General features: G+C 35.5%; 1 protein-coding gene across 1 annotated transcript in view; it reads right to left on the minus strand.

Moving 5' to 3' along the window:
• Positions 1-23,604, minus strand: part of ME1 (malic enzyme 1, NADP(+)-dependent, cytosolic) — a 127,168-nt gene extending 103,564 nt beyond the window's left edge. Inside the window, exons 1-2 of the mRNA XM_004673654.2 lie at positions 23,268-23,604; positions 4,586-4,719 (exon numbers count right to left, since the gene is read on the minus strand). Of these exons, the coding sequence (XP_004673711.1) occupies positions 4,586-4,719; positions 23,268-23,345 (212 nt within the window). The 5' untranslated portion in view covers positions 23,346-23,604. The remainder of the gene's footprint in view (positions 1-4,585; positions 4,720-23,267) is intronic.
• Between the last annotated feature and the right edge of the window lie 302 nt (positions 23,605-23,906).

The following is a 23,906-nucleotide window of genomic DNA, read 5'->3' on the forward strand; positions in this document are numbered from 1 at the left end:
ATCTAATTATGCAATTACTAACAAAAGCATATCTACCACAGAAGAAAACAGTGATAGATAGCTTATCTATCACAGAAGAAAACAGTTGTCAAAAAAGACTTTAGAAATATTCTTCAATACCTCAACGAATGAAGTCATACACCTGAGTTGGTAACATTCAAGCATTAAAATCACTGCTGAAAGAACACAGCTTTACTTAATTCAAAAGACTTCATTGTTAAATAAGACAGATGAAAAATACCACAATCATTAACTAAGTAAATAAAAAGACTATTTAATCTGCAATACTGAATAACTAAGGCAAATGGCAAACAGAAAATGGGTAAGGAATTTAATACTGATGCTAAAACTGACTGTATTAGACAAGTTCTAGGGTTTTCTTATTATTTGTACCAAGTGGTCTTTTTTTTTTTTTTCCTAGAGACTTTGCTGAACCCAGTTATCTTTCTGAACATAAATCTTACATGTATCCTTCAACATTTTATAGAATAAAATTCACAGTGTTTGGAATAACTTGAAAGAATCCTGCAAAAGTGTATTTAATCTTAAGAGCCCTTCCCCCCTTTTTTATTATGAAAGGACAGGCTTATTAGACAAAGGAGAAAGAAAGGCAATGGTCATTACAAGTGGGCAGGAGAGCTGAGGCTCCTGTTTTGCAAAGGGAAAAAGTTTTGGAAAAGAATTACTAGCTTTTTTGGATTCATTTCTAGTCCCTGAAATATGGAAAAATGTCAACAGTTTCAAAGTAAAAGTTAAAAGGAATCTAAAACTTAAAATTACATAGGTTATATCAACCAAAATAATTAACATTGGGAAAGTAAGTTTAGGTGCACTAAAATTAACTTAGCAGTGTGAAAATCAGGCATCATTGTTAAGGCAATAAGTTATTCAAAGACCTCATCTTATTTTACACATCACACTCATGCAGGTGACATTCCCTAGAACTCTATATATTTTCTTTATTTGACATCCTGGCCATCATAGTCTCTTGATTCTCTTATCTCACTGGTCAATCTTTTTCTGGTCTGGTTCTTGTTTGTTTGTTATCTTATCCTTTTCTCAGAAAGCTATCTGGCACTCATCTCCAACATACTAAGAAATTGCACTGCCTTCACCTTCAACTTATATCCAAAATCTTTATTGTCACCACCTTGGATCTAAATCACTGACAGTAATTGGATTACTATAATAATCTCCTAAAAATTATCACAGACTACATTCTATTCTAGACATTTGTAACTAATCTTCTTAAAATGTAGTTCAGCTCTGGTTGATCTGTTCAAAACCTTCAATGGCCCTCTTTTTCTGAGAGTAACAGCAAAGTCCTTTCATGGACGACAAAGTCAGACATCATCGTTCCCTCATGACCTTGTGACTTCCTCCCCCAAAGTAACATTCTTCCCCTTACTCATTCTTCTCTAGTCACGGGTATCCCTGCATATCCCTGAACACATACTTAACTATATGCTCTTAACTCACCCTCTCAAGGAAGCCGACTGTGACTGACCACACTACTCTCCAGTATTCTCAGACTCTCTTACCCTATGCTTTTCTTTTTTTCATTAGTACTTGTAACTTTTTAACATAATAATTTGCTTATATTTTACTATTTAATATTTTTAATATAATTTTAAATAATTTACATAAGTTGTGTGAGTGTAGATATCATTCTCTTTAGTCCTAATATCTAAAAAAGCACCAGCCTGAGTTGATGCTAAATAAGTATTTGAGAAACAGTCTCTGGTGAAAATGTAAAAGTCACAGTTCTTAAGAAGGAGCTGATAAAAGGGCACACAGAAAGAATATAAAACAAAAGCATAATAGACTGAAGGGAAAAACAATGAAAGAAGCAGTGTAATCTATAAGAGAGTATCTAGAAGGCTGTTCATAGAGTTCTCAGTTAAAACTTTAGAAGGAAATAGTAAAAGGTAATTAACATATTCAAAGGAAAAGATTTCCATCCTCTAATACTTCATCCTTAAATATTATTCTTCAAAATAGAAGAGAGGGCAAGGAGCTACAGTGAAAAGCAAAAAGTACAAGAAGGGATATTATGCAGCAACAACAAAACAATATAAAGGGAACAGACACCCAAATTACACACTATGTAGGAGAATAAAAATGTAAGCCATGGCAAGCAGCTTTTAGGATTAAATCATGCAGCGTCACAAAGTTTATCATCACTAACTTTAGTAAAATCTTTAAAAAAATCAACATTTTCCATTCAGAAATGGAACCTAAACTAGACATTTTGAGGACCTCAAAAAATAAAGCTAGACTAAAAAAAATTAAATATCATAATAGCAGTAAGCATTTATGTCTCAATAATCCCCTTAAACATAAATAGCGTGAATTCACTAATTAAAAGGCATAGAGCTGCTAAATGAATTTCAAAATAAAGTCTATCCTTCCATTGTTTACAGGAAACTCACTTCACCTATAAAGATAAGCACATACTTAGAATTAATACTGGAAGAAAATCCTAGGAGCAAATTACACCAAAAATGTCAAGAACAGCTAAAATTTTATATCAGATAAAATAGACTTGCAATTAAAAAAAGAAAAGAGATACTAATTGATATTATACTATGATTAGGGTAAAATACAAGAAAATAACACATATAAAGATATATGTATCAAATAATGCATTTCTTGCATCCTAAATATTTTGGGAACACCAATTACATAAAGCAACTAATAGAACTAACGAGAGATACTAACAACAACATAATAAAAGGAGGAGACTAATAGTCTATTAACCACTATGGACAGTTCAAGAAGATAGAATAAATAAGGAAACAATAGCCTTAGGTAAGGAGCCAGACCAAATAGATTTAACAGAACCTACAAAACCCTCAGCCCCCAAATGGCTACATCCATATTATTTTCAAGTACATGTGGAACACTTTCATTAGACTATTGCATTGGGACACAAGTCAATTGTCAATAAATTACCAAGAATCATTATTCAAAATAACTATTCTACCAAAAGCAATATGTTGTATATATTAATTCAATCCCATTAAAATACCAATAAAATTCTTCAAAGAAATACATCAAAAATATTAAAATTTATATGGAACCACAAAAGGTCTCCATCAGCAAACACAATCCTGAGAAGTAAATGAGTGAATTGAGGGCATCATGTACCCTGACTTTATACTATAAAATAACAGAAATTAAAACAATATGGCATTGAAATAAAAACACACACATGGATCAATGGAACAGAATCAAAAGTCCAGAAAAATTCCAACCATATAACATTTAATTTACAAGAAAGGAGCCACAATCACACACTGGAGAAAGGAGTCTCTTTTACAAAATGGTGCTGGGGAAACTGGATGGCTACAAGTAAAAGAATGAAGGTGGATCACTCTCTAACTGAATGCACAAAAATATAAGGAATATTCAAAATGGATGAGTGACTTAGATATAAGACCTGCAACAATTAAATATGTAGAAGAAATATGGGAAATGCATTTCACAACATCAAAGGTTAAGATGTTTTTGAAGACTGGACCTCACAGCAAGGAAATAAAGCAAAAGTAAACAATTGGAATTACCTCAAAATAAAAGTTTTCACACCATGAGAAAATTTACATGTAAGTAGATTAAAAAGACATTTCACTGAACAGGAGAAAATATTTACACATTACACAACCTCCAGGAGTTAATATCCAAGATATAAAGAAATATTAACAACAACTAAAAAAACTAATTAATAAAATGGGCAGTAGATCCGAAATAGTCCACAGGGGTAACTATCGGATCTCTAGATATATCAAAAAATGTTCATCATCACTTTTAATAAGGAGACACTGGTCAGTCAAAACTAGAATGAAGTATCACCTCACACCCATGAGAATGGCACACATTAAAGAGATCACCAATAAAAATGCTAGAGAAGATATGAAAAGAAAACCCCTAATACACTCTTGGTGAGAAGGTAAGCTGATGTAGCCATTTTGGAAAGTCCATTTTGGAATTACCTTAAAAAACTAAAAATTAAAATACCATATGACCCAGCAATTACACTTTTGGGCACCTACCTGCTAAACATGAAACCATCAACTCAAACATTTGTATTCTCTACAATGTTTACTGCAGCTTTATTTTCAATAGCTAGGAAATGGAAACAGCCTGACAGAAGACTGGATCAAAAAGGTGTGGTATATCCATATAATATAATACAATTTCAACAATAAAATGTAATGTTACCATTTAGGGCAAAAGGGAAGGAATTTAAGGGTACTATGTGTAGTAAACCAAATCAGAATGACAAATATGAATATTGAACATCTACAGCAATCTGACAAAGCAAAATATTTTTAAAACCTTATGAATACTAATATATGTAGTTTCTACAATTAAGAGGAGAGAGACAGGAAAGTTTTAAAGGGATGATAGGGGAAAAAAGAAAATTTTATTTAATTCAGCTATTCCTGAACAATAAACAGGGAAATTTTCCTCAAAGTTGACTACTTTTTCTAAGTCACTTAATATTTTAATTTTCTCATCCAAAAAAATATAAACTAGGCAACTGCTAAACATAATATAAAAATCTCCTTCAGGAATATGTTACCTGTCAAAGTCAGAGTTTAGACGCTCAAAATTTTTCATTATTCTAAGGACCTGAATATCCTGACTGATGAAAGAAGGTGGCAACAATCCATGAATGTTCAATTGCTGTCTCTCTTCCAGAGTAAAAGCCAAATCCTATGGAGAAAAGGAAAACAATTAATGAAGGGTGAGGAAGAGACAAAAGCACAAGCACACACAAATAATATCCAACAAGCAAGTAGGATTAAAAATCAAAGAATCTGGCATCACTCTAAACATAGCCAGTTAACTAACTGATGTACTGTCACTGTCCATGTCAGTTTCTTCATCTTTAAATATTAGAAATTACAATATTTTCAGGAGTTTCACTCAAGTAATTTGAATGAAATTAGGAAATGAAAAAGAGGAAATGATGTGAAATCACACAAATGTAATTAGTATTAGTGTCATTAATATAAAAAGAAATAGTAACTTTAAATGATTTTTAAATTATGAACAGAAGCAGGTCACCTATGATGTACTATGTTTCTACCAATAAAGGCAGGTCAAGAAATGCTTATATGTGATTCTGCGGTAACTGTTGGAATGCACCTCTCTTCCAAGTTATCTTCTCTTACCATTCAAAATTCCACACTCTCTTATTTTCAATGACAGTGGTCAAAAACATCTTTATTCCCTGCTTCTCTGCTCTTCAAGTCATATTTCAAATACTCCCTCCTCTCTCAATCCTGTCTACTAGAAACTTACAACTGTGCTATCTTAGTTGTTTAGGTGAACAACAATATCAAACATTACTAATGCAAACGTGCATTAGTATGCAAACATGCATTTGCCTGTAAACAAGCAAACAAACTGATGGCTCTATGGGAAAATCCAGAATGGTCTTAAGAGACTTGCTATGATATAATAATAGAAGTAATCTCAGGAAAACTCCAGAAATCCTTAATCTGGAAGACTCAGATGAGGACACTTGGGTGAGAACTTCCCTGGGAAAACCTGAAGCCTAAGCAGCTTCTCTGATGGACTCTATCTACCATTCACCTGGGCCTGGAGAAAATGATCAACATGATAACAGATTCACAACTTTGCCCCCTGGATGTTTATAATGACAGAAGGGTGGCTCCTGAGTCTTTGGGAAGTTTTTTAGTCTGTGGAAAAGACAGTTGATTACAAGAGGCAGATGACTGACCTTGATTGGTGAGAAATGAGCAGGTATAGCCCTAAGAAGTAGCTGAAGCAGTTCAACAGATGAACAACTTTTTCTTCTGATTTCTGATACAGATAAGCCCAATAATTCATATCACTGATGGAAAGACTTAAGTTAGACTTCTAGAACTGGGGACAGACTGAAGAAAGTCAAATAAATGTGTCTACTAAGTAACCCTTGGTGGAGCTCTCTGAGTAGGCAGCATAAACTGAGACCAATGGTTCCAGAATCGCAATAGAAGTTGTACATAATTTTTCTTTAAGATTTATTTATTTATACATATAGAACTGGGTACAGGCCAGAGGTGCAGGGGTGGTGAGAGTATTCACCAGAGACAGAGTGGGAAGCAGAATAGGCAGATCAACAAAGTACACTGCTGCGGGGAGCAGTGGGCAGGACTGGAGAGGTCTGCTGTGCCCTGTGGGTCACCTCTTGGGCCAGGGGTCAAACTCACACTAAAGCAGCTGAGTGTAGCATGCCCTAACCCGCTGTGCCACCAGGGAGGGCTCTGAACATAATTTTGAATTCTCAAAAGGTTAGCACAGCTGGCATCCAGTTGAAAAAAAATTTTTTTTCACTAACAGTTACTGTCATGATTGCAAACCCCCCCACTGCTATACGTTATGCTGGAGTGGGTTCTCTGGATTTGTGGGCAAGATTTCTGATATATGTGGACAGTCGCAGGACGATCCCATTCCAAGCACACTATCCAGGATGTTCACCCTGCCCCAATATCCCTTCCTGGATACCTGGAGAACAAACGACCAGTGCTGCATGTTAATTCTTTTCGTGGGCTGAAAAGCCTGACCCAAAAGACACTTCTGGTGTTGCCAGAATCTGTTGCTGCCATTTTTTGTGTATGTGTGTGTGGTCTGTGACTCCCACCAAAGTATGGACTCCATGAGACTGTGAAATTTTGCCTGCCTTTTTCCCACTCCTTTTTGCTTGTATTTAGAATATTACATTACATAATTAGAACTCAATTTCTCATCTAAGCAACAAATTTTAATATTAAATTAAAAAATTGCTTCTCAGGAAACTGGTTAGCACATTAATTCTAGAAAATTACTTTTAAATTTAAGGTAACCAGAAGGATATTTGTCTGAAAAAGGTTCTGTAAAACAAAGATTCACTTCTATTATTAAAAACATAACTGGAAAGAATCAAAGCAAGATTAAAGCAAAACTCCTCCATGAAATAGAACTCCTCAGCATGAAACAGATTTATGTATAGTAACATATCTGAGAAAGCCAAAAAATCAGAAATAAAAATAGGATAAATACAGCTAAATTTTGACATCTTCAAAAATATATGGCTATGAGAAAAGAAGCACTAAGTGCTAAATATTATGTACTGAACATCTGCCTGCAAAAATAATAAAATATCAGTACTCTTTAAGTGAAGATTACTGCCAGAAGTATTAACATATGCTGTTTCATTCACTTAATAATGGCACTTAACAATCATATATTGATATAGTTAGCCAGTCTTTTTACATAAGTTTTCCAGTGTCTGATCTGAAACTAATTCCTAAATCTAGTAGGTCTTCCATATTTTATGTCATATAAATGGTAATACCATCTGGGTATCTCTTGATATCCTTTGATATTTATTAACTACAAACTCCTATGCACGGTTAGCCAATTTTCTAAGATGTAGTTAAGTGCCAATTCAACTGTTTAATAAAAAAATAAAAGCAAAAAACCTAAGGATTAGAAATCTGAGGAATTAGGCCAAGTTAGAGTTCTGTGATAGAGTTCATATTCTATTATTACCCTTTATGAATTTAAAAAATAAACTTAAATCTTAAAATGCCCCAAATTTAAAATACATTTGGGATGATTTCATTTAAAACGCATTTTTTAAGAATGATACATCAATGTGTTTCCTATAAATAGCAATGTCCAAGAAATATTCAGAGAAGAGGTAAGTATTTTAAACTATATAAAATTTTTGGTTATGTTTTAATTTTGCATGTTACTAGAGACATATTAACCAAAATAGCAATGCTGTTTTAATATTTTATAAAATTTTATAAACAGGTTATATCTACAACTTGACAGTGGAGCAATACTTTAATACATTCTCTTTTAATTAAAAGCTAATGTAATATCTGTTTCAAAGAATTTTACCATTTATGGCCATACATACAGCAAGACTGATTCAAAAAAGGATAATGTATCCAAAATACATAAGCAGGCTCTAACTTTCACTTGATTTCTGAGTCTTTCATGAACTTGAAAGGTTTCAACCTGTACACAAATATTAGGTTTCTAGACCACCTCTAATTGCATTTCCCTAAAAGCATTCTCATACACTCCAGGCTCAACCTTGTTTTTTTTTTTCACCTTGTCTTTTACTTTCCCTATTCCCTAAACAGCCTTCTGGCCTAGATCCTTAAGCACCAGAATAATATGTTGTTTCACTGCTGAGGGCAGCAAACAGAACAATTATTCTTCTGGACTCTACTAATTAATCTACATATATCTTCTTGAGAAAAGTGAGAATAACAAGCAGTGAAAACAAAATTCCTGGCATAAAAAGACTAACATTAAAAACTGTGTTTACATACAGAAAATATAAATGAGAAAGAACCTTTCTTTGTTGAGTAATTTATCAGAAAGCTATTACAATAAAAACAAAGACATTCTATATTCTGAACTATCTTTTAATACTTCCAATGAACTTTAAGAGTTTGCTTTTTTTCCCTAACGACTAAAAATAAATCTAGGTGAATGGCAAAAAGGGAAATGTCTAAATCACAAAAATCTTTAAAGAAAGTAATATATGCATGTATGACAATTCATTGTGATAACACAATTTATTAACTTAAATGTTTGAAGCCATACTCATATTAGGGTAGAGAAATGTGCATTCACTTTCTAACTGGTGAATCTGCAGGTTCACAATAATACCTGACACATGAAAAGAATCAATAAAAAAAGTGTTTATAATGATTTGTTATAATATACAATTTCTATTATGTTTCAATGAAGATAAAGCAAAACATTCAATTGGGAGGGTTTTTAAAAGTACAGAAGTAATAGGAAAATAACTGGAAAGTACATCAACTGGTAAATGAATAAAATAACTAAGACACATTTACTATTTATCACTCAGTAGTAAAATGTAAAAAGCTACTGATACATAAAAAAGAAAGACATCTCAAATACATTATGCTAAAGTAAAGAAGCCAGAGTCAAAGACCTATATAATGTGATTCCATTTATTTGACTCTCTGGAAAAAGTAAAATTAAATGGATACAGAAAAGAGTAATAATTGCCAGGGTATCACGGTGGAAAAAACAGATTATAAAAGGGCATGCTGCAAGGAGGAAATTTTTCTTACGTGATAGAAATATTCACGATTGTGGTGTAGTTACACAACATTGTACATTTGCCAAAATGACAAAATACTCATCTAATGTGTCTTTATTTGATTTCTTCTTTCTGAGTGAATAGAAGAAATTACAGGGTATGAAAATTAGCAATTCAATACATTAAATTACCAATTAAATTCCACAAGAATTTACAAATGTCCCCATTTTCATGTAACCCTTGCCTATTCCTGAATGGGTATCTCCTTCAAGAAGTCTTTTCTTCCTCCTCTCTGTATTAGTGAGATATCCCACAATGTATTCCTACTACATACATCACATGCTTCCTTCATGAAACCTTCCAGGCTTCACTATTTCTGCTTAGGGGCTGTTTTCCCAAAGGTATAGATGTTCTTAGAGGATAGACACTATGTTCTTCTAATTTGTATGCTAGCATCTACTACAATGTCAGGACAGAAGAGGATCATTGTACAAATAAACAAGTGGATAAATAAATATACAAATCTGAAATAATTTTGCAGCACCATGTAGTACAGTTCTCTGTAGTTCTATTCTGATTAACCAAGATACCAAATTCAAATTTCAAACCAAGATTTGTTATATATACAACAGCACAAAGAGTGTTCACAATTTGAAATCTCATAAGTGGTAATTAAACTTTCCATACATATACTAGAAAATACTAGATCCTATTAATTCACTATGAACAGTATTTTTAAATTAACTAAACCAGCATTCAAGATCAATTTGGTTGGATCAAAAGGTATACCTACATATTATTTTTAGTGTCTAATTTGTGGTATTTTTTTAAAGTACCTTCATTTAAACCAGGATTTATCAACCTTGACAACACTGACAAGTTGGGTCAGATAATTTTTTGATGGAGGCAGCTGTCTGGTACATTTTTGGTATGTTATAGGACACAATAATCCATATACTTTAAATACACACTTGATCATATGTGACTTCCATAAAGTCATGGAAATACAGTAAATCTAAAGAACATACAACTTGGATTTAAGTCCAAGTTAGAGTCACAAGAAGACATTATTTAACATGGTGATGTTGAACAATATTTAAAGTTTCTAGGACTAAACAAAAACCCTCCATTTAATTTCTATATCTACTAAAAAAGAACAAACAAGCATTCATGGACTACAGATACACATGTGTCCTCATTTTGTTGATGGAAACATAAGATGAGATCAGTACAATATAAATAATAAAATGCTATACACATGCTTTTTGTTACTAACAGTAATTCTTTAAAATAAATCATAAATATGTAACTGCTAAATAAATGTTTATTCTTCACATCCTCACATTATTAGTAGTGAGTGCCTACATTTAAAATCTGTTCAAAGAGGCTTACTTACTGTGTAGAATCAAATTATTGTGTAGAATCAAATTACCTCCCTATGATGGATCCTTAATCTCAGGATCAAATTACTGACTCTTAAGGAATCAGAAGTTATTGGTCAGTAGCCCAATAATTTTGGGTCTCCATGGTGGCTTAGGTTAAATCTTAGAGCTATTATCACTACAGCCCGAGTTTGATCCCTGAGTAAGCCAGGGTACAGCAATTTCGCCTGCTGTTCCCCCTGGCAGTGTATTCCAATAAATCTATCTGCTCTGTTCCCCACTATGTGTCTGGTGAATACTACTTTTGCTCCATGAATTTATACAAAAATAAGTAAATAAAATTGTTATAAAAATAAGTAAATAAAATGAAAATAAATAAATAGAGACATCTTTCTAACTAACTAGGAAATTGAGGGTTTTCTTCCATTACAAAATAAGGCAATAAACAAAATAAATATTAGTCATAGTTCTTGTGAACCTATCATAATAGAAATATCAATATATCACATCATATGTGTGGTATAAAGTTTCAAACATCAGCAATGTTTACCATTACTTGGCTATTTAGATACACAATAAAGTTCATTTATAATATGGATAGGAATGCAGGCTAGTCAAGGCTATAACTTTCATTTTGAGCTCTTAGAAAATTTAAATTTTCCTTTATCTTGTCTTTATTGGAATATACTAGCTTGTTATTTAAATCTTTAATGAGGAGGGATATGTTTTATATCACACATTTATTTTTAATATTTTGATACCTATATTTCATAATTGGTTTCTTTTGTAACACAATGTATCCCATTTATTAAAAGGAGTGCTTTAAGGCACTTACAAACTTTATCAAATTGCTAAAGGGTCTTTGGCACAAAATACAATTAAGAACTGCTGAGAGAACTGTGCTTCAGGTCCCTAGGCATATATCATACAATTCATATATCAACATGATATTCCAAGAAATGCCACAAGATGGCTATCTTAGTTCAGACCCAGAGTTGAGATTTTCAGAAATGTTTTGTCTCCTTAACAGTTACTCTATTGGTGATTGTGATGCTCACTGTACTAGTCAGAGGTCTTCAGACAGACAGAACCAATATGTATATAAATACAACATATGTGAAGAAATTTACTGTAAGGAATTGGTTTATGCAATTACGGAGGCTGACAGATTCCAGTATCTGATGTTAGCAATCTGGCATCCCAGAAGAGTAATGATATGATTCCAATTCAAAGGCCTAAGAAACCTGAAGAGCTGATAGGACAGTTTCAGCTTGAATGTCAATAGGCTCAAGACCCTTCTTAAAAATGGGACATTCCAGCCCTCCCTGGTGGCGCAGCAGGTTAAAGCACAGCACTGAGAAGCTAAAGCCACTTCCGCATGAGTTCGATCCCCGCCTGCCCCGGAGGTGACCACATGGTGTGGCAGACCTCTCCTGACCCGCCCGCTGCTCCCCTCAGCAGTGTACTTCATCTATCTGCCTGTTCTGTTCCCCACTCTGTCTCTGGTGAAGCCTCTCGCTGCCCCTGAGCCTCTGGCCTGTACCCCAGTTCTGTATGCACAAATAAATAAATCTTAAAAAAAAAAAAGGGACATTTTTAAATTCACATCTAAAAGTGGGGAAAAAATTGTCTCTTCTTAAAGGCAGTCAGAAGAGGGGCTTCCCTTTAAATCACAGCAGGATCAGTCTTTTTGTTTTATGCAAGTTTTCAACTGATTGGAAGAGGCCCACCCACATTAGGAAGAAGTCAGCTTTAATCAGTCTACCAAGTTAGTTTTATCCAGAACACCCTCACAGACATACCCTGAATAATATTTAATCAAATGTCTGCCTCAGTGACCCCGTCAAGATGACACATAAAATTTATCACACTCACCTAAAGGTTTTCAACAATATTGAATACTGTGCACAAATGTTAAACGAAACTTACAGTGCTTACAGGTACTAAACCAAGGAAACTATGACATGTCAAAAATGTCAAAAAAACTATGACAGTCACAAAAAGCTGATAATCTACAGAATGTAACAGAACATTATGAGTAGCTACACTTGTAAATATAAAAATCAATGTGGTATGCACAGAGAAACATAAGATCAATGTAATTTAGGGGATAGATGTGGTCAAGCTCAGTGAGTAGCATGAAAAGTAGGATCTGAAGGACAGGCAGAAGAGTGGGAGCTGAGCAGGTGAAAACCTGGGGGTGCAAACGTAAGAAATAGAAGGAGCCCAGACACTACTGCAGAGAGCTTGATTTCCTAGAGAAAACAATGGGAAGGAAATAGCAAGAGCTATGAGAAGAATGATGAAAGACAACCCCGGAAATACCAGGAATCAGAGAAAGGAAGTGATTGTTAAGCTAAATTTTAAACATTATCTAAGAATAATGGGAAGATCTGTCTTCTCATTTCATGAAAATGTTGCAACTGAGTTATCAGCACTCCCACTCCCACTCTTTGTTATTCACCATATAGTGGAATATCCCCTACTAAAGCTACCTCAGTAAAGAAAAGAAAGTGTTTCAGCATTCATTTCAAAGACTTGAATCTAGGACAATGAGTCTCAACTTCTTTTCAAGATCTCTCCAAATGACTCACATACATACTCCCGAACTGCACAATTTCTCTTTTATAACGCCACCTCCTATGGACCACACAAAGGGCATATCTAATTCATGCCACACTTTGGTGGCATTTTAACCTAAGAAAATCAACTTTTTAAATGTTTGATATAATTTTTCTAGTATAAAATGGAAACAATGATCACTGTCAAGAGTAGTTGCTTCCAGGAAGGTAAACTATAGCTATCCCTGGGCACAGAAGTAAAAGGGAGACAAAAAATATTTCACATTTTTGTATCTTTTATTTTTACACAAGAATCTGTCAAGTTAATTTAAAAAAAAAAGTACCACTTATCTCAGTATCCAAGAATATTGTGATCAACAAAAGAACATTGTAATTATGTTAATTATTTACATTTGTTAAAATTTCCAACCTTTTGTTTCTTGGCAGCTCTGGATAACACAGACTGTTTATAACACCAATTCTCCCCTTCCAGCTCAGTCAAAAGAACCCCTATGTTATCTGAGATGGCGTTACATCAAATAAAACACTACTTTTCAAATCTCTCTTGAAGTTAGACGTGGCATATGACTGCATCTGAGCAAAGACGTGTAAATGGAACTGATGTAGGGAGAGGCTTCCTAACTAGTAAGTGGGTCTTCTTGTACTTCTGCCATTTCTTCCTATGGCTATCTTGAAATGTGTATATAATATCTATAAACCTATAGCCATTTAGGACCATGAAGTGAACTTGAAGATGGTAAAGCAGCTACTTTCCTGATGATTCTGTAAACTCACCCAACAACCCTTCTAAACTGGCTACCTCAGTTTTTCTTCATGAACGAGAGAAATAACCAATCTCTTAAGCCAGTGTTATTTTGCTTTCTTGCTATAAGTAGCATCACTTAGCCTTAACTGATATATTTATCATCTTTATACCCACTAAACAGAAGTACATAAAGACAAAGCATTTTGGGCCCTCCCTGGTGGCGCAGCGGGTTAAAACACAGCACTGAGAATCTGAGGCTGCTTCCACATGGGTTCGATTCCCGCCTGCCCTGGAGGTGACCACATGGTGTGGCAGACCTCTCCTGGCCGGCCCGCTGCTCCCCTTAGCAGTGTACTTTGTCAATCTGCCTGTTCTGTTCCCCACTCTGTCTCTGGTGAAGCCTCTCGCTGCCCCTGAGCCTCTGGCCTGTACCCCAGTTCTGTATGCACAAATAAATAAATCTTAAGAAAAAAAAAGACAAAGCATCTTTCTGAATCATTAGAATAGAGAAATTTTATAAATTATATATATACACAGTGCTTATCTTTTGTGAACCAATTTCCACAGACTTACGTTTATTATTAAAGTCATTATGTGCATACTATTATTAATTTATTAATGTTCAGCTATAGCAAATAGTTTCTCAGCAAAATGGGGGTGGAATGAATGTAAACATACATTAGAGAGTCAACTTCCTGATTCCCCCCAAAACTTAAGGAAAAGTTTCATATTTTTATACCTTAGAAATAACAATATGCTTACGGTCATACAACACTGAACATACCCAATCTCATCTGACCTCGCAAGCTAAGCAGGGTCAGGCCTGATTAGTACTTGGATGGGAGAAATAACAATATGTGGTTGTGGTTCTACACAAGATTGTGTCAGCATACTGTACCTTGTTTTTCCCAGGGAATCCAACCATACGTCTTGTACAAACATATTGAGCAGGTGTCTGAAGACTTTGAAAAACAAAATATCAACAGCAGAAATAGGAAAGAAGACCAGAAACTAAGGTACCAGCTTGGATGTACTGTTTCCTGGATTTTGCCCTCAAGTATAGACTCTGCTTTTTTTTCCTTTACTTTGTGATAAACTGGCCTTGACTCAAAAGCAGCACAAAAGCTGAAAGTGTACTGAATGCAAACTAAAACATTGCCAAGAGAAGCTTTCCCTTTCTATTACAGGAATCCAGAAAGGGGAATCTTAAAAGTCACAGAGAAGGAAAATGCACTGTTATTTCCTAGTCTCCCCAGTCCCAACCTCCAGGCAACGCCATAGCATGACAGGAGCATGGCTACCATAGAGCTCTATAGTTCTGTGGGAGGAAAATCACTTGTTTTAAGCAGAGAAGTAATGGTCCTTTCTGTATGCCTTCCAGTCACTGATCCCAGATGTAAATGCAGGAGGAAGAAGTACACAGCAAAGCAAGGCAACTAAAGCCTCAGTGAGACTGAAACAATACACAGACAGAAGGGAATTCAAGAAAGCAATTTTATAAAGTTGTATGTGAACTCATGGACTTACCTCTGAACTATAGATCCGGAGATCTGAGTCTTTATACTGAAGATTCTCAGAACAAAACTGTGGAGTAACCCACTACATAAATCCTACAATGGCCTCTGGGTGATACACATGATGAACCGATCCAAATAGCACAATAAAACAGCCTTTGAAAACTGAAATAATATTGGCACCTTCAGTCACACAAAATGAGTCTAACTTGGAAACTGACCTAGCAAGGTTGAGTGACTATTAAAACTAAAAAGAACAATATTTAACTCATGATTTACCAAAACCTGGAATTTCAAAATATATAGCTGTCCAGGATGCAAGCAAAAATTTCACAGGGTGTTTATAAAGAAACAAGAAAATGTTAACTCAGAAAGGGAAAGAAAATCAACAAAAACAATTCAAAGATGATGCAAATAACATAAACTTAGTTATTCTAGTCATGCCTAAAACCATAAGGAGAAAAATTTCTCAAAAAAGTGCAAAGACCAGAATTGTTGACCGCCCCCCCCAAAACAAAACAAAAAGTCAATGAACATGAAGATGCATCATCAAAAATTAATCAATCTGGATAACAAAGATGATAAAAGATTGAAAATATGTGAAATCCTCAGGGGCCTGTGAGGCAATACCAAAAGATATTTGTGTGAACAGAATCCTAAGAGAGAAGAAAAAAAAACATATAGGGAGAAATAGTGACTAAAAAAATCTGAGTTTGGTGAAAGACAAGAACTTACAAACTCAAGAAACTCAGCAGACTCCAAGAGGATAAACTTAAAGAACTCTAAATCCAGAAAAGTTATAGTCAAAATGCTAAAAACAAACAAAAATCTCTAAACAATCAGAGAAAAACGACATATTACATAATACATATGTAACACACTACATACATATATTTAAATTACTTCTCGTCAGAAACAAAGAAGGCTGCAAGGGAGAATAATGACTTTTTTTTAGTGTTGGTGGAAAACACTGGTCTACCTAAAATTCTAAAACCAATGAAAATAATGTCTCCAAATAAAAATGAAATTAAGACATTTTCCAAATAAGGGAAAATTATGACAACTGGTATCCAGCAAACTTATTCTAAAGGAAACTCTAAAAGAAATTGTTTAAATGGAATGGAAAAATATCTGAGGAAAATGTGGAACATCAAAAATGAGAAAACAAGGGTAACTATACAGATTATCCTTTCTCTCTAATACTGTGAAAGATGTGACAGTTAAAAAGCAAAGTTATGAACAGTAAACTAAATTACATTAAAATTTATATATATATATATGCATGTATAGAGGTTTAAGTGGGTGTAATACATGTAATAGTGATAACATAAAGGAAAATATTAAGACCTACATGATTGTAAGTTTTTCATAATCTACCTAAAACAGTAAATGTAACTTAAGGTAGGTTTTAAAAGTTATCTTTATCACAATTGCTGGAACAAATACTAAAAATAGAGACTATACTAGGAGATATTGCCAATAGATAAAGTGAAATAATAGAAATATACAAACACTACAAAAGAAGAAGAAGAAACAAACCAACCTCTAATAATAAAATGATTGGGCCTTCTTGGTGGCACCAGGAGTTAAGTTTCAGCACCGTGAAGCTATTGCCAGCCATGGCAGCATGAGTTGGTTCCCCAGCCAGGGAGTTAACCCACATGGCATAGCTGTCTCGCCTGCTGCTCCCCTAAACAGTGTATTTCAATAGACCCACCTATCGTGCTCCCTACTTTGTCTCTCGTGAATCCTCTCTCCACCTCCACTCCACACCTTGGCCTACACCCCAGTTCTTGTATGCATAAAGTAAATCTTTAAAAATAATAAAATGATAAAATTGAAATATCAATAATTACATTAATTGTAAGTGGTTTAAACATAAAAATTAAAAGACATTGTCAGAAACTAGCAATAGCTACAAGCAAAACCAACATATTAGATCATTGCTGCTTCTCACCTCTCGGTTCCTGTCAATGCCAAGGAAATGTTGACATTAATCTTTGATTTACATGTCACAGACTTGTTTTTCCTTTTGACAGTCAATCCTTTCAAACAAGTAATATCTCTACATAATAGTTTAAACATTAATTTTCAAAGGAGGAATGAATAGTTCTTTCCATTTTCCACATTTTCAACTAAATCTTCTAAGGCTTTGGAAAAAAATACAAATATCTTAGGAAATTTGAGGAAGGAATTTCTGTTAAGTTTTTTTTTTTTGTACCTGTTATTGTAACCTACATTGAGAGATATGTTAAATCCCTCTATTTTTAGTGTGCGTGTGTGTTTTAATTTCTCCTTGAATGTTCTGTAATTCCCTTTAATGAAGGTGCTACTGTGTGATTTGGTGCCTTGTTCTCCATTATTTTTATAATTCCATTCAAAAGTATAATCTTCAGCCTCACAGCTTTCAGATAAGAATTCTGTATTGTCTAATGTCAGGATAAGCCTGATTTCTCGTTGCTTGCATTTTCACATAGCCTTTTATGCTTTCTGTAACATTTTGTTCTTGATATATCTCTGTACTTGATGTGTCTCTAAACTGTATCAAGTGTATTAGCTTGTTTTTGTAAAACAGGCTAAAAATATTAATGTATTAATAGATGAGTTCTCATTTAAATTTATGAATATGAAAAATATATTTGTTCTCAAATCTTTCACATCATGTCATATGTACCATATGAACAAATTAAAAATAAGCAAGATTTTGATTTAGTAAAATTGTAAAGGCTCACAAAGAAATGCCCATTAACAAAGTCTCAATTTTCTTTTGGTTTTGACACATAAATAAGGAGTTAGTGTTTTGCAGACTAATCAGACCTGCCTCTATTAGTAATAATGCTCATACTCTCATCATTTCAAGATTGTTTGTTGAACGATACCTCAATTTGGACATACACATGGGGACAAGGGAGGATAAGGCTGAACTGACACTACTAAGGCAAAACTAAAGTTCCATATGCAACACCAAGACACAGAAAAGAAAGTTATTCTTTCTTTCATATACTCTTCACAGGTGTATGAAGACACTACAGAGGTCATAAAGAGAATTTTTAATTATGAATTTTAGTTCACTAGCGAAACACAATGTTTTTTTTAAACTTAAAACAGAATCAATACTACTAGAATACACTCAACACAGCAAGGGAAAGTATTCTGAAATTTTCTTTCAATTGTATAAGCATATTAGTTCACTGGGGTGACTAAACAAAGAAACAGAGTGGCTAAAACAACAAAAATGTATTTTCTCATAGTTCTAAAGGCTAGAAGTTCAAGGTCAAGGTGTGCACAGTATTGTTTGCATTCTGAGGCTTCTTACCTTAATGACTAATAGATGATTGTTCTCTGTTTTCACTTGGTCTTTATGCTGTGTATATGTCTTAATTTCCTCTTATTAAAATGATATTAGTAATATTGGGTCAGAGTCTACCCAGTGACCTGGTTTTAACTTATCTACAAAATGACTACATTTAGAGATAACAGAGATTAAGACTTCAAAATATGAATTTTCAGAGGATAGAATTCAGCCCATAACAGTGTTTACACATGCATATGTATGTTATGTGTTGCGTCAAAATCAATAAAGTTTGAAAGTATCTCAGTAAATCTGAATAAATCTGAAAGTATCTCAGTAGATCTGAATAAATTATCTAAATATACTTTAGCATACAATAATCTTAAAAGGTTTACCCCTGATGTTTTAGTAGAATACTAAGATTTGTTCAGTCTCCAGATCCTCAGGTCTTAGCAAGATAGGCTAGACTAACTACTCCAGGAATACTCATAATAAAGTCAAGAAAACTATGTGAACAGGCAAGTGAAGTGGATCTTGAAGAATATGGGTTTGAAGTGTGGGGATCCACTTATCTGATATGTTTTTACAAATAAATTTATAGTATTAATAGAATAAGTACTACAAATGTGTTTTCTCTGATTTTAACATTTTCTTGGTTACTTTATTGTAATTATTTTGTGTGTAATAGATGTAACATAAAAAATGTGTTAATTGTCAATGTTATTGGTCAGATCTGTAGTCAACTGCAGGCTATTAGAGTTAAATTCAACACGAGTCAATGGGGGTAACAGTCCCCAACTTGTTCAAGGGTTCTTTTGTTGGCCTTCTCAACTATTATCATTTTAAAATGTATTCTAAAATTTAGGTAAAAAGTTTGTATATTAGTATAGAAGGCCTAACAGTTATAGTCCCATGTTATTAGAAAACATTGTTCATTTTTTCTTTTATATTTTTTTTTACCGAGTTTTATCTTTTTCCTTTTCTCCTTTATTTAGGTAACATTGGTTTACAACACTGTATATAATCTAGGGAAATAGTTACATCTCCTCAGGTGTTATATTACCATTTTAGCACTCAAAGTCCTTTACTAGAGACTATTGTGCCTCTTTTTTCTTTTTCCCACCTCAACTCACCCTCCCTCTTTAGTATCCTCAATACTGCAGTCATAGTTCTAGGGTTTATTTTGGTTTAGTTCAGTCAATTCCTTTGTGTTTGTTTTCTCTATATTCATTGAATGAAATCATTTGGTATTTGTTTTTGTCCTTCTGTGATTTCATTTAGCATAATCTCCTCCAGTTCCAAAAATGTTGTTACAAATGGAAAGAGTTCATCTTTTTTATATTTGAGTAGTATTCCAGTGTGTGTGTGTGTGTGTGTGTGTGTGTGTGTGTGTGAGTGTGTGTATACATCTTCTTAATCTACTGATTTATTGATGGGCAGTTAGGTTGTTTCCATAACTTGGCCATTGTTAATGAAGTGCTATGAATATAGAAGTGCATATATCCCTTAGAATTAGTGATTTATTTTATTCTTCAGATATATACTGAGGAGTGAATGCTATATCTATGGTAAATCTATTTGAAATATTTTTAGGAACCCCTATCTTGTTTTCCGTAGGGGCATTGTCAGTCTAAAAAATGAAGTAAGGATTAGCCCAAATCAGGCAATCTTGAGTATATAACAGTATTTGGTCATGTCAACTTTGAAACCCATTGGAAAACTGTCCAAATATTTGTTTTGTCAGAGTAGCTATTTCCAAAGTCAAAGAATAAAGATTGTGTGCACATCACTAGAACTTTTGATTCAAGTCTTGGCAGTTCTCTCCCTTTTATCTCAATAAATACAATTATCTAAAACATGCCTCCAATTTTCTTTAACAAGCCATGTTCTCTCCTACTTCCAACCTTTTACACAACTTTAAACAGAGTACTTAAAACAAAATACTTTGTTTTTTCTTCACAAAAAATGTTCTTTAACTTAGCTGGCATTAAATAGAATTAAATGAAAGATTGCAAAGGTCAGACAATTTCAGTCAAGTTTACCTAAGTGAATTTAAGGGTAAAATAGTAAAATGTAAATGTCTCTTCCAGAAAGGTTTTTATGTTTTTTACTATAAAATTCAGAAATTAAAAATATATGCACTTTCGTGTACTGCAGCATTATTTGTAATCACCGAGAAACAACCTATATGCCCACCAACAGGTGAAAGGATAAAGAAGATGTGATATACAGTCATGTGTCATCTAGTCAAGAGAATACATCCTGAGGAATTAGTTTTTAGAGGATTTTATCCTTGTTTGAATGTCAGAGAGAGTAATTACACAAACCTGATAGCACAGCCCACCACACAACTAGGCTATCTGATATAGCCTATTGGAACCATGGCCATATATGCTCTAACACCAATGAAAGAAAAGTGCTAACGATGCATGACTATATCAGCATATGGAATACTACCCAGTTTTAAAAAAAGAGATGGAATTTTGCCTTTTCATGCACCATGGATTAATTTTAAAGGGATTACACCAAGTAAAATTTCAAAGCTGGAGAAAGACAAATAGCATGTGATTTCAATCACATGTGGAAGAAAATACACTAATAAAACAAAATAAAAAAAATATTAGATTCTGACAACAGAAAAGTGGCTACTACAGGGGAAGGAGGACTTGGATAAAACAGGTAAAAGAGGTAACTGTACAGTGGTAGGTAGCAATTAGGTTCTGGTGTTGATCATAATGTAATATATACAGAAGTTGAGGTGTAAAGCTGAAATTTAGGCAATGTTGTTATAAGCCAATGTTACCTCAGTTTAAAAAAAAAATTTGAAATCTCACAAGTGCTAACTGCAAGAATTAGAACTTGAAAACATTTCTCAAAAGCCTTAGAATACTCATTCCATTATATCACATTTTCCACAATTGTTCAATGATTTAATTTCCCCAAAGTTGGTGAAAACCAATTTGATATTATGAAGACAATAAAGTTCAATTATCAATTTTAAAAATGTCTTCTTAATAAACTGGCACTGCTTTTTACTTATGCTGAAACATCGCTGTGATAGTAGTATTCTTAAGCAGCAATTATCCTTGTTGGTGAACAGGAGATAAAGATTGTAATATAAATTCTTAATGTAAATAGTGAAGGTGTAATTTGCTCTTGCTTAAGAATTGACTATTTTAGCTACCCACTTGTCCCTGATTGGGGAAATTCAAACAGGTTCTGTTACTCATGTTGTCTTCTTAAGTGGCAACCCTCACTGAGTCACAAATTACAGCAGGTAGGTGCAAATGAAAGTCAAATTGTTTTGTCATATCAAATTTTACCTTTGTTCTAGTGAAATTAGGCCTCCACCTGCAGAATTGTAAAGAGGATGGGGAAAAAAATCAAACTAGCAATCAAATTCATTTTGTAGAAGAAAATCAGTATAAACTATAAAAAAATTCCATAGTGCCTGGTGAGTACAAATACTAAATAGTCATGGATTTACTGAAGTTGTGTCGCTACAAAAAAGAACTCACAGTAGCAATAGTTTATTAAATGAAAGAATCACAAATGTTCAAGACATTAGTAATGATCAATCACAAGGAATATGATCAAAGGAGGAAAACTGAAGTCCAGTTTTTAGCGAAAAAGGGGTTCTACTATCCAGGCAACCAAAGGACTAAATAGACCTTTGTACTGACGGTTTTTTCCATGTACAAAATAAAAAATGAAGTGCTAGAAGCACATTACCCAAAGGACACAATCTATAGCAAAGATGCTTCGAAATAAATGTTGCTGTTTAGTACTTAGACAAAATTATAAATTCTGAGGTGCTTTTCATTATAGAGAAATCTTAGGTGTTTATACTTCACCACCAGTGAAGAAAAATGAAATGCTATTAGGATCTGGAAAAAAGAGAGAGACAGGCTGTAGAATGAAGTCCCTTTTGATTAAAAAAGATCTGCAACAAAATGTTTCTCATCTTCAAAATACCATATTTTTAAAAAGATGAATATGTCTACAAGTGGTTTCACCCACAGGCCAGCTGTAGGATAGGGCCTTCCACCAGGCCGTGCTAAGTGTCGGAGGCAGAAGCCACCCACCAAGCATCCCCAGCCTCTTAGCCATCACTCCAGAAACCAAGAGGCCCTCACTTGCTGATTGCTGATGTGATCAAAAGCTACCAGCACACATTTCTGCCCAGGATGGACCAGTAGGGCCACTTCCCTCCCCTCCGCAGCAGCCTCCAAGAATTGCCACATTGTGTGGAGCCAGTAAGTGTTGGCACATCAGCGCTGGGCTGGCAGCCTACCAGGCACCTTTACAAAAACATTCAATTCACGCACTTTGTCTGGGACTACCTTGACTAAAGGTTCCTGCTATTAAGGAAACCCGAAAGTACAAATAAATAAGTTTATCTTCACCTCTTGGCCCAAACGGGATGCCTAGGTGCAGAGGCAACAGTACCCCTAGCCATCACACCCCTGGGCACTGCCCAGACTGGGCGGCCCCTGCCCCCCACTCTAGGCGCACAGAGGCTCAGAGGTGCCCCAGGGCCCCAGCGGCCAGCGCTGCTCTCCGGGGTCGGGCGGAGGGGCGAGACCCGGCGCAAAGACCCGGGGGGGGTCGGCCCCCGACCCCCAACGGAGAGCCGCCGGGGTTCCAGGGTCCGGCAGGCTTACCTTGTTGAGATGGGGGTTCCGCGTCAGGGCGTAGCCGCGCTGGTGGGTGTGGCGGCGGTGGGGGGCTGCGGGCTCCATGGCGGGCGGCGGCAGCGGACGGCGGGGTCTGCTGGGAGGCGCAGCGCGCGTGCCGGGCGTCGGATGCTGCTGGAGCGCCCGCGTTGACTGCTCCCGCGGCGGCCGCGCGGGTAAAGGCCTGGCGGCCGGGGGCGGGCGTGGGTGGCGAGAGGGGTGGATGCGGCGGGAGGAGCCGGGGAGAAGCCGGTGTCCCCAGCTGAGCAGCCTGCGAGAAGCGCTGAGTCATGGCAGATCGGCCCAGCCGGCGAGGAGGAGGAGGAGGAGGAAGAGCGAGGCCCCGGCGGCGCCGCGGCTGGGCTGCGGGGGGAGGCGGCCGCTAGCCACAACCTCCCCCTGCGCGGGCCCAGCTCACGTTCGGGTTAATAATCACCGCGCCGCGCTAGTCCGCCTAGACTTGGGAGGCGTCTAAGTGTGCTGCGCTGTATGCTTTCCTCACCCTGGAAACCCAAGTGAGGAATAAGGCCGGGCTCCCCCTCCTACCCCCGCTGACCCCCCCAGGCGCCATCCCCCCTGGTCCGAGTGGCCCCTCTGGGGAGCCTCAGGAAGGTGGACGACAGGGTG

Source organism: Condylura cristata, unplaced genomic scaffold (genome assembly GCF_000260355.1).
Source record: "Condylura cristata isolate star-nosed mole 26May11 unplaced genomic scaffold, ConCri1.0 scaffold00001, whole genome shotgun sequence".
Classification (NCBI taxonomy): Eukaryota; Metazoa; Chordata; class Mammalia; order Eulipotyphla; family Talpidae; genus Condylura; species Condylura cristata.